Source organism: Macadamia integrifolia, chromosome 4 (genome assembly GCF_013358625.1).
Source record: "Macadamia integrifolia cultivar HAES 741 chromosome 4, SCU_Mint_v3, whole genome shotgun sequence".
Classification (NCBI taxonomy): Eukaryota; Viridiplantae; Streptophyta; class Magnoliopsida; order Proteales; family Proteaceae; genus Macadamia; species Macadamia integrifolia.
In genome coordinates, this window is record NC_056560.1 from 26,476,878 (window position 1) to 26,489,549 (window position 12,672).

Sequence of the window (12,672 nt, forward strand, 5' to 3'; positions counted from 1 at the left end):
AAAAAAAAAAAAATAAAAAATAAAAATTCTAAGGACAACGACTACTTGCAGGGCTGGAGCAACCATGAAAAATGAAGAAGAGAAGAAGAGCATAAGAGAAGAAGAGAGGCAATAAACCAGAAAAAAAGAAGAGAGGCGATAAACTAGAGGGCAGAGATGATAAACCAGAAAAAAGAAGAAGAGAAAGAGGTGATAAAGTATAAACCAGAAAAAAGAAGAAGAGAAGAAGAGAAGAACATACCTAGCGACACCGGAGCAGGAGCAGCAATGCCGGAACAAATGAGGAGACCCTTCCGTCTTTACCTAGTTCACTTAGGGAGTTAGGGTTCAAACTACAAGGATTGAAGAAGGGTTGAAGACTGAAGTGTCGCGACCTTCTTTGATTTAAGTGATAATTTTTTTTCCCTTGGTATAAGTTAATGACACTTTTATCCCTGCCAAGTGCCAATAGCATTATTAGAAAGAGAATCAATTTACACCTGCCAATAACATTATTAGAAATAGAATCAATTTATTAATTAACAATTATAACTTAAAAATACAAAATGGCAACCGATTTATCGGTTCACCCTCATTAATCGTCGCTAGGGATGATTTGGCGACGCCAATCGACCCTTGGCGGTCGATTAATGTGGGTGAACCTAATCGGTCAACCGATTTGGTCACTCTAAACCGTCGGGACACCTAATCGGTGCTTTGATGACGCCGTGACAACTATGGGCAGGAGGTCTTGTAATCATCATCCAAGACGTCTTCAATAACTTCAGAAGTAGGTGGTGTAGTTGGGGTAGCCTCAACATTTGTTCTGTATCTCCATCCGAATGGTGTCCAACATAAAGGTGAAGATCAGTCGCATTAAACACATTGCTTATGGTCATGTCATCACGCAACTCAAGCACATAAGCATTAAGTCCTATACGTTTCAACACCTTATAGGGACCCATCTTCCGTGGATGTAACTTGGTATTGACACCCGTCTGAAATGGTTCAGGATTTACTTGAATCATCACCATGTCCCCGGGTTTGAACTCCACATAACGCTGATGACGATCAGCAGAAGCCTTAAGACACCTCATTGTTCAAGGCAATACGTCGTCGGACGCTGGCATGCATCTCAGTAATATGATGTAAGAACTCATCAGCCTCAATATGAACTCGAGCTTGGGGTGAGAGTGACATAAGATCAGTGGGTCGCTTAGGCTGAACTCTAAGCAAGATCTCAAAAGGAGTACGACCCGTTCTATTCATTGAGCTGTTGGAGGCAAATTCTGCAATATCAAGAATGGAAGGCCATGTCTTCTCATAATCTCGAACCAAACACCTCAACAAGTTTCCCAAGCTACGGTTCACCATCTCTGTCTGTCCGTCCGTCTGTGGATGAAATGCAGCTGAAAAGTTCAGCTTTGTATTTGTCTTCAACCACAGTATCTTCCAAAAATAACTCATGAACTTAACATCACGGTCAGACACAATACTAGTTGGCAGCCCATATAGTCGCACTACCTTGTTGAATTCGGTTAGTTATCTTGCCCCATGTAGGGATGTAAACAGATAGCGTTCTCTTGCCCCAAGTAGGGATGTAAATTGATCAAATTCGGTACGGATATGACAATATCCGTATTCAAATTCATTTAGCAAATATACTATCCGAATTTGGTTAGTTATCCGTCTAATGTATAAAATTTGGGATGAAATTCGAATTCACGTTTTAATCGGTTGTTTGGATAATATCCTGTTTGATTTGTTTACCAAGCTATTGAAAATGTAAAGTTCCTTTGAAACCTAACTACAAAAACGGTGACCAGAGAGTGAGATCAAACTAATCGAAATTCAAAAGAGAGAATGCCAGAAAAGGGGATATAAATCAAACTAATCGAAATCCAAAACCAATGAAAGCCATTGAAACCCTAAGGATCCAAATAAGAACTGACAGGTACACATACCCTATTACTTCCGCCTTCACTTCACTGTGTCTTTGCTTCCTTGCCACAAAGGCATTTTAGCAGACGTCAAGAATGTAAAAGAAACAAAAACCCTAACAAGCTTCAAGTTTGGGGGGCTTAAGCTTGAGCGCAAATGAAACATAAACAAGGGTTAGAAATCTGTTGTATTCTTGCTTTTGTATCTGATCAGACATGATTTCATGGGATCTAACTTCTTGGCAAGCACAGATCTCTTAACAACGAAAAAAGAAAACAGAATCAGTTATCAAGGAAGAAGAGGGAAAAAAAGGTTATCAAGGAAGAAGAGGAAGAGGGAAGAGAAAAGCAAAAGAGTAGCGGCCTCCATTGCTTCTCTCTGAGATTGCTTGAGTGCTCCAAAGTTTTGCAAGCCTTGATTGTTGCTTCTACAGTTCTCTGATATTCACGTAAGAGACAATCAGAGAGAGGATTGGAAATGGGAAGGGTCATTGTCTAGTGCGTCTCATTCCTTCCCTCTTATTCACCTTTTTCCTTTTATTTAACTTAAATTATTTTAATAATGATGATGGATTACGTGGGTCGTGGGAAATACTTTACTAACCATTACTCATCCCTATGTGATGAAATTCTTGCATTCGTGGGGTTGTGGGGGTAATTTAAAATTTAAAAGCTGAATTGAAGGTGAGGTCGGTGGGGCAAGAGTGCAGGATTGATGGTCAAATGTTGGTACTCATGATGTATAATAAATTATATAATATATCAATTGATAACTAAAAAAAGTGCTTGATAGATCTGATTAATGTAATAAAATTAATATTTAATTAATCCTATAATCTAATTAACCATAGTTTTTAAGGCGGTAAGGCGACGGAGACGTTTGAGGGTCTTTCAGAGTGCCTTAGTGATAAGGCGGGCATAAAGCGTCGTCTTATCGACTAAAGCGTTCTTGTGTAATTTTTTTTATAAAACCAATCTATTTGGCTCAAATCCTAGTTGAATCCTATTACTCATATGTTAAATAAATATTAAATGTTCATATTCATACCAATGTAAGATATTTATCAAGAAAACAAATCAATAAAGTGAATAAACTAAGTTCATCTTCATCAATCATCAATCATCAATCATTAATCATTATAACATATTAACATATAATATAAATACATAATTATGGAACAAAATTATAAATATAAAGAAAAGAAGACAAAAAATACAAGTATTTATTATACTTACCTCTATGATGCCAAAATGAGTGCCTAAGTCCTAAGGTCATCCACTATATTTCTACTCTCGTCAAAGAAGAATGAAGCTCACCGCTGTCGGAGCAAAATGGTGGCCTGGATCAATGGTTCTTCCTTGTTCCTTGATTCCTTCTCAAAGCCCTTTCTTAACCCTTGACAAAATCCAAACTTTGTTTGTGAATCGTGCTTTTGTTTTGTTTGTTTTGGTTATTTTTGATGGAGTAAAGCTGATCCCATACATCTCAAGTGTTAACAAAACCATACACCTACCAATAAAAAATCTATATTTGGAATCTTTATCAAGTAATTTTAAAATGTGTTTAAAAAAGAAAAAAACCCATAAGGTGCCACTTCACATAAGGCGGAGCATTGCCTTATCATCTCTGGACCGCATCAGTGCCAGGGCGCTACTAAGGCGTCGCCTTACTAGCGCCTTAAAAACTATGGAATTAACGGATTTGAATATTTTATTTTCATTGGATAGTTAAACGGATAGGATAATAATCAGTTGGAAACTAGGATTATCATATTCATATCTGATTTAGTATCGGACGAATTTGGACACTTTTCAGATAGTGATTTTTCGAATTCGAACACGTATCGAATACAGATTTTCAACTATCCATTGACATCCCTAGCCCTAAGATTATAAGCATAAAAAGAAAATCCAGATGAATGGAGGAGTAGCATTGTTCTAATTTATAAAAGTTAAGGTTGATGTATGTAAGTCACTTAATGGACTTATTTTATTGCAAATAAGCCTTGGGTTGGGTTATGTATGTGTTGGACCTTTGATTCCATGGGTTTTCTTTGTAATGGGTCTCTTTAATGGGCCTGAAATATGGGTAGCAAGTAGGAAAACGGGATTTACTTCATTAGTTTAGTTAGAGTCATGTTTTTGGTCTATTTCCTTTGTTATTGCAATTATTTAGTCAGTTTAGGTTAGTTTCCTACTCCATGTTGGAGTTATAATCCTAGTCCTATTATGAGTCCAAGTCTTGCTAGGAGTGTCTAGTCCTATTTGGAAACTAGCTCTTGGTTATGATAAGATTGCTATTCTGCCCTCTTTAAATAGAGGAGCCTGTGTACTCATAATTATAAAGTTGAAGAATGATGAATTGAGTTAGTGTTTGAGAGCCTTAGGGCTGTGAATGATTCTTCCCCTCCCCCTTCTTTATGCGATTTATCTCCCTCCCTGGGTGGATCTATGCAATATCTCTGCTCCTGCAAAATCCTTCTCTCTCCTAGGTCTGAAATCAAGAAAGCGCATAACTCTCAAACCAGCTGTCAGAAGCTCTTCATATTTGGGGGTTTTTGTACCCTCCTTGGGCCCTACAATCGATCAAATTTGCAGCTCAATTGGAGCTCTACAGACCTGGCCGCACCTCTCTCTCTTCAGCTCTATAACAGGTCTTTCTCTCTCCTCTTGGGTTGGGTGTTGGGCTGGTTTTGCTCCTATATTGGTATTGTATCATTGAGGGCATATTTGAGGGTTTTATTTCTTTGTTTCCTAGTCCTATTTGTCTTGTTTGGAGTTATAAAATATGGGGGTTAGTTTCTTGTACTCTATTCCTACATTAAAAGTAATATTCAAGTATGTACTATAGAGGAATAAAACTTATGAGCCATGGTATGAAATTATGGGAGAGAGTAATTGAAACCCACCAAAGACAAGAACTAATATTTCGGATCACCAATTTGGTTTTATGCCAAAGAGATCAACCACAGAAGCTATTTATTTTTTTAGGAGACTAATCAAAAGCTTAGAAAATGTAAATGGGATCTCCACATGGTCTTTATAAAACTTAGAAAAAGCTTATGGTAGAGTCCCTAGAGAGTTAATTTGGCAAGTGTCAGAGAAGAAAAGAGTTTCAGTTACATTTGTGGACATAGTTAAAAATATGTATGATGGTGTAGTGACTAGTGTAAGAATTGGTGCCCCCTTGTTGATGTAGAGACCCAAAATAGCAGAGAAGTTCTGGAAAATCAGAAAAATCAGAATTTAGGGTTTTGAGGTTTAAGCCATGAACCTTAGATCAGATGGGCCTTAAAATTCTGGTCGAGTGGACTTTAAACTGTTTGTTATCATCCGGTTCAGTTAGATCTGAATTCTCAGACTCACTGGCACTAACGATTCAGTTAGAATTGAATTCTGGACAATTTTCAAGAGCAGAACATGAAATGAATGTGGCAGCGAAAAGTGACCAATGCGGCAATGACGAAGTTCAGTCAAAATATCTCAAACTAGAAAAGCTCTAGCAGGAATCTTACGAAGGAGGACTCCTAGAGGTGCCAGTGGTCTAGCCAATGGGAGGTAGATGCTCCATCATCAATGCGGGAAGTAATAGCTCCAACAACAAGGGATCAAGCCGAAAATCTTGCGCCAGACCCAAGAAGCATCAGACAAAACAGGAGTAGTCCAGATAGAGTCGGACCGAAGTTGACCAGAATAAACCCAATGGAAGCCAACTTCCAAATTGACTTAATAATTCCCGCATAATTGAATATGAATGGGCTATTATGATTTCGAACAAGCCGTCATGGTGAAATTGGTAGACACGCTGCTCTTAGGAAGCAATGCTAGAGCATCTCGGTTCGAGTCCAACATCCCTGATACATCTCAGCCCTAGACCTCCTTCACTTTTGGGAGCAAACTTGAGCCCAACTGATTGGACCTTTTGGTGATCTTTTGTGACTATCAAATTGGACCTTTAAGTTTCTGATTTCACTGTTGTGCTGAAAACCTAAACTAGAGTCATATTGTCAATAGGATTAGGCATTTCTCCAGATCTGACCATATGACTTCAATCATATTTTGGGGAGTTATTCTAGTCCATTAAAGTGACATCCGACCTGAATTTCATTCCCATCTTGTTACTTACTGAATTTGTTCTAAATCTGGTCTTTCCTCCCTCACTGCAATATTGGTTTTCAAATGAGTTTCTGAACCTAATTCCTTAGGCTTCTAGAAACTCATCAGAGGGGGAGCAATGTGAGCAAAGTAAGGTGATGGATAACTAAATTATCAGCCACTCCTTGTGAGAAATGAATTGCCTCTTCTCCAACAAAGTAATCGTCTATACTTAAACTCAATTAACTGAGTCTTATCCAACTAGTGGGTTCTTCTACAGGGATCCTTTCCCTCCAGTCAGTTATGTTCACAGCCATACTTGTTACAAGGCCTAAGCTATGTATATCTGTCCTCACTACTTCTCCTAGAGTCATTTTAGGCCTATCCTTGTAATGCGGATCCGGGGTTCCAAATCCCAATATGGGTAGCTTATGGGCCCACCCGGATAATGCACAATTCAAATAGTTTAATGGATGGCAAAATTGTAAATATTTTGAAGCTTATGAGAGGGTTGCAGATTCGTAAATAAAGAGAATCTTAGTAGAGTAAATTGGTAGTTAAAATAAGGGATGGGATCATGGGATATGAAGGGAATTAGGAATTATTGTGCAACTTGGAATAAGGGTAAAATATAGGGTAGGGATTAAATAAAGAGAAGGTGGAGATTGTTGGTGTACGATGTCTTGTATTCCGTCACAGTTTAATCTAGGGAGTACTGGTGTAGGCGCCTCGACAGGCAGGACGACGGTCCCACTAGCTGGTTAGGAGGCCGTGGGGGTTGCAAGGGGGGCAGGAGGCCCCTTATTTGAGGGCAGTTGTGTCCTTTCCGGATTAGGGTTTTTTGCTATATATTTGTAACGAGTGTTTATTTCTCTGTAATGCGAGCAATACTGAGAGGTGTGAGGACGAGTGTTGTAACCCTATTCTCCATTGATAGTGAAGCAGGATCTCATCTCACCGAGGACGTAGGCAATCTTGCCGAACCTCATAAATCTGTGTGCATTGTTTGTTCTTGTCTTTCCATTATCTTCTGCATCGTTTTAAGATTGCGTTTCTACAATGCGCTAAGCCCACTCTCGCCAGGAGTTCTCAAGTTCGAGTCTCCTGGCTGTTACTTCCCCACCCCCCCAACCCAAAAAAAAAAAAAAAAAAAACTCTATGGTGTACCCATCTAAAAAAAAGAATAAAAGATAAAAGGTGGGTTAATAAAGAGAGTAGAAATAGAAGGATAGAACCTCACGGCAGAAAACAAGAAGTGGAAAGGGCTCCTATTTCAAAGGGAAGAACCCACTCAAGAGGCCACGGTTTGGCCTGAGATTTCAGAAGAAGCATCGCCGCACCGTGTTCTATCGATTCCAGCATGAAGTAATTGCAGAAATCATCTAAACAAGGATTTTTGAACATCTGAAATCAGACTTGGGGATCTCCACAGATGCTGGTTTCTTTGAAGGCTCGAATCTCAGAGCAATGAAAGTTTTTGGGTTTGAATCTTTGAAGTATGAATTGCCTTACGGTGATGATTCAACGCTCCAAAACTCAAGGTCAATCGATTGGGGCTAATGGGTCTACAAGAGTCTCTTTTAGATCTGGTATTGTCACTAGTTGCAGAAACAAAACAGAAAATAAAAGGAAGAAGTAGTAACAGATTGATTGGGAAGGGGGGGGGGGAGAGAGAGAGAGAGAGAATGAGGGCCTTGCTATCCATCATACCACTCAGGTGACAATAAACAAAACTCAATTCTTTATTCTCAAATCTGAATAGAGACTCAGATTTGAGAATATATAAAGACTCAAAATGACCCTATTCCTATTCTGAAACTAAAACAAAAGAAGAATCTGACTAAAAAATGGAAATAAAACTTATCTCTCAAAGAGAAATAAAATTGACTCTACCTCAACTCTCAAACTGATGTGACTTGCTTTTAACTCTAAAAAAGGAAATAAATAAGTCAAATTACAACATTTAACCCCGAGTAATCCAACACCCGATTGCATGCATCACCTTGGCTCTTTAAACTCTTTAAATTTGAATCAGATCACTTCTCCATATTGGAGCATCTAAAGGCCTCCGTTGTATGTGTCCATGCCTCCTCAAACAACGTTCTCGCTGGTTATCATTTATCGGAGCTGCTCCGAAATCAGCTCTAATTTGTTCATTCCTTTTATCCTTCCTAGTTTTACCACACCTCCATCTAAAAAATTAATCATCTAATACCCAAATTTGCTAGAGCTTATGTTTGGATTCTTCTCTCCTTTTATTTTTTTGGATGAATAAATAAATTCATTACCAAGAAGAAGAATATACAAGGGGATGTAAGAGAGAGAGAGAGAGAGAGAGACCTAGATTGAACAAACCCGGAAGGCCAAGGGGGAACCAAGACTAAGCACAAAAGCTACAAACCAAAGGGAACCAAGGGGGGACTACAAGGGAGGGGGGAGTGAGAGGGGGATAGGATGGTAGAGGGAAGGCCCTAGGATACACGAATAAGCTTGTTCCTTGGGGTATTTATGACAGGGCGGGAGCTTGGAGGAGACACCAAAATAGATGGCATTCCAAATATTGTCAAAAGAACAAGAGTTGGAGGTCCATCTACGAAGATTCCTCTCCATCTAGATATGGTTGATGGTGGCACAAAAGGCGGCAAGCTTACCGACAACATAAGTCATATCAACCTAGATCCATTCTCTACTCGGACGAAGCACTCTTCTTCTTGAAGGCCAGCAACGACTAAGAACCTTCTTCCAAATGGTAGAGGAGAAAGGGCAGGAGAAGAAAAGATAGTCGAAATTTTTGGTACTATTCTAGCAGAGACAACAAGAGGAGGGACCTGAATGTGCCGAGAGATTAGGAAAGATTGGGTGGCAAGGCAATTGGAGATTGCACACCAGGTAGTGAAACTGTGATGGGGGATGTGGTCTTTGAACCAAATGATCTTGTGCCAAGGAGCTAGAGGGCGTTTAGCACGGATAAAATCCCAAGAAGAAGCGGAGCTGAATGAGCAAGAGGAAGAAGTTATTCGAGAAATAGAATCATGCCTACCTCGATGACTAGGGAGGATGGGAGGGAGGGCAAACCAAATGTCTGCAAAAGGGGGGGGGGGAAGAAATGGGAGGGGCCCAATTACCATTGTGAGGAATGGTATCAATGGTGGCAGATCAGCCAAGACCCGAGGAGTAGAGAGATGTGGGGTTGACAACAGAAAGAACTCCAAGAGGGTGCCAGGGATCAAGACAGAGGGAGGTAGAGGAGCCATTTCCAATGGTGTATCATATGGCCAGAAGGGCTATTGGGGTCTGGTACTAAGAATCTTGCACCACACCCAAGAAGCATCAGTGGAAAGGGAGACAGTCTAGAGAGAGTCAGCCTTAAGAAGAGGAGTAAATCCATGGAACCCAGTTTTTATCATTTTATTGCATGAAATCCAAAATATTTACAGATAGAATATTAGAAATGTCACCATGAGGTGTTCGTATACCGACTTATATCATTGTTCAAGATTTCGCCAAAATTTTGCAAAATATTTTGGTTTCAACATATTTCGAATTGAAACCTTAAATGCTATGGAGAACTTGAAGTTTTATGATTGAATTTCTCTGTTTTGGCGAAATTGCGACAAATATATCATTTCGGAGTCATTTATTTAATATAAAATGTCAAGTTTCGAATGAAATGGGTCAAACACTTCGCTGGTTTCAAGAGAAATGGTTGTGCAAACCTGGTTTTATTTTTTGTGATTTTTGGGCAAGTTACTTTCATACAAGTGTGGAACAAGTTGTTGGGTAGTAGTGTAATGCATTGGAAGCGAAGATTTGCTGCATTTATAGAAGATTTGTGCAAGATTCAAAATTGAGGGCATATCACTTTTCCCAAAAATGATTTTTTTGCGAAAAATAGGGTAAATACTTGGTGGTTGGCCTTAGAGAATGTATGCAACAGTGTACAGTGTATACTACCAACATAGGGTAACATAGTCAAACTACCATTTTGGGTGTTTTCTTAAAAAATGTAAGGGTTCCACTATGTTTAGTGGACTAAAATAGGGTTTCCTAGGACTTTGGGACCTAATTTGGCCATTTGGGCCTCAAAACCAACCTCCAAAATGTTCTGGGTTACGATTGAAATTTCGTGGTTCTGCAAAATATTTTGGTTTCGAGCCTTAATTGAAATCTGGCTCGAAACCGAAATCTGGAACTATACTTTATATATGAAGTTAAATAATTTCCGGCTTCATGTCAGTTGTATTCTATCAATCAGGCAGCAACACATTTTTTAATCACTTTGAGAAAGATGTACAGCATTGTATTTTAAGGTGAGTTATTTGACTGCAACTGAACAGGCGATGTGGACCTTACAATTTTTCATCCTTGGTCATAACGATTCTATGCTAGCTTGATACACCAGGACATTTAAGTATGTGTACTTGTTTAGGAACAGAGTTTGACATGGGTCCCTTTAGGTGGCTGCCATTAGCTGACATATAGGCAAAGTTTACCTGCAATTTTCATATAGTACCTACATGTCAGGTGGCTCACTGGCCTGGCACTGCTATTTGTGCTCCAATTCATCTGCTTGGGGAGAGAATTCTTTGTGGGTTGGAAGCACATGATTAAATCTCTAAAGTGATAACCCCTTACCCTTCGGTAAGAATAGTTTATTTTGGTTGATGCTCTAGGCACTGGAAACTATAGTTTTCATCTCTGTGATTATTTGCAACAGATTGTTGTGTTTTTTTTATTACCCTAAGTACTAATGTATTTTGAGTTTTTCCATTCTTTCATGGTTTCCTGCATTCTGATTTATTTTTTTGTTTGTTTGTTTAAGCTTCAGGATTATTATAATGGTTTTCCTTGTCCTTATTATTTTCTTGTTAAAATCCTTGTAGTTGAGGCCACGATTGGCTGCTAAAAAGCGGAAATTGAGTCGCAGTATGAATGAAGAGGACGAGAAAGTTTAGTGTTAGATTTTGATGGTAATGACTTGAGTATTATGTTTGTATACATCTTGCCTTGCATTGTATTATGTATATTGCCATTCTTTCCTCTTCCCCCCCCCCCCCCCAAAATGATGTGTTAACCATCATACAACTTTCACAATTTTGTATGGCCAAGAGTCAACCGATGTTGTAACGAAATGACTAGTAAATTACAGTATAAAATGCTGTAAAAGTCCTGACCCCTATCCCTCCCCCACCCCTTCCCCAAGCACACTTCATATAGTTTCATGTCATTGTTTTCCAATTTTATTCCCCTCCCCAACTTTCCATCTGAATTTTTAAGACTTGATAGAGAAAAAAACATTGATGTATCGTCCCCTAACATCAATTTTATTTAGGATATGTTCTAGAAGTGATGAGGAAAGACATCCATAGCTTAGGGTTTTGTTTTGGGCATGGCTTTCAATAGAGCTAAGCTGACTGGAGAGAAAAGATCCAAGAAAACGAAATAAAACCTGAAGGGTTCCTACCAGGATACCTATAATCATTTGTCATTCCATTAAGAACATCTTTTGACAATATCAGGCCTGAAAGATCTGACTAAAATTTGGAAGTCACTTCCGCAGTTCTTTTAAGATTTTGACTAGAATTATAATAAGACAGGTATAGGTAAGGTTTTACATCAGGGTATCTGGTACCGTATTGTTTACTGCCAGTATCAATACACATAACAGTATCAGTCTCCAATGATACCAATATGTGTTAAGGTTAATACATGTTACGGTCGATATGCCAACGATACGTTATCGATATCTAGAACCCCTGGGTATGCGTCCTCTTCCCTGAGATTTTATCTTTGGTAGTTACTAGTTACAACCGCTCTTATGTGGTGACAGTTTACCTTCATGCACGGAGAATCCAAGTCCCATTTGATTAACATTGCCAATCACCACAGATGAAGTCACTAACAATAGTGAATTGAGGGCATTGGGAGTGATGTGATCAGGAATTTTGAGATCTTGGGGGCAGGGAGTCAAAGGGTCAGACCAAATCTTTATAGATGGTCCATTCCCTACCCTTGCAGTATAACTGAAGGGAGATCATTCCTAAAAGAAATGATACTATACTAAATCCAAGAACACTTCTTAATTAGAAAAAATGGAAGAATGAGAGGCACACCGCCAATGTGACACCAATGGGGTATAGGAAGAGCAAGGGTTCATTTCAAAGGGAGAACACAGAGAGAGGGCACTCGCTTATGGTGCACGGGGTGATGTGCCCAGCTTTTTCTCCTTAAAAAAGTACTCATGAACAAGTTGACCATGAAGTAGGCCTGTGTAGTCCTGACACAAGGAGGCTCTGCCACGCTAGCATATGCTACGCAGCCCTAAGGGGCATGTCTGTATAATGTATTCGCACCCGTACTTGTTAAGGATCAAATAAAGTCCAAATAAAGTCCAGTATAAGGTTTCCTCCACACACACACCCCACCCCACCGAAAAAACAAAAAAAAATTATAAGAGGAACTGTACTTTCTAATATTCTAAGTTGTCCAAACCAAGTTACTTAGACTAGTGGAAGGGTTTTACCAAAAAGAAAAAAAAAACACTAGTGGAAGTGACTCGTAGCTTAAATAAGAGGTATAGATAACCTACCAAAAACAAAGGAAAAAAGGGGGTGGGGGGGAAGAAGCAAAGATACTTGCGCAGACCAAAACTAATATA

At 39.1% G+C, this 12,672-nt stretch overlaps 1 protein-coding gene across 8 annotated transcripts in view; it reads left to right on the forward strand.

Annotated features, from left to right (window-relative positions):
• The window catches only part of LOC122075495, a 33,560-nt gene extending 22,380 nt beyond the window's left edge, over window positions 1-11,180 (forward strand). For all 8 annotated transcript variants that reach the window (XM_042640539.1, XM_042640542.1, XM_042640543.1 and 5 more), the window contains one exon: window positions 10,898-11,180. In XM_042640539.1, the coding sequence (XP_042496473.1) occupies window positions 10,898-10,969 (72 nt within the window). In that variant the 3' untranslated portion in view covers window positions 10,970-11,180. The remainder of the gene's footprint in view (window positions 1-10,897) is intronic.
• Window positions 11,181-12,672: the final 1,492 nt, after the last annotated feature.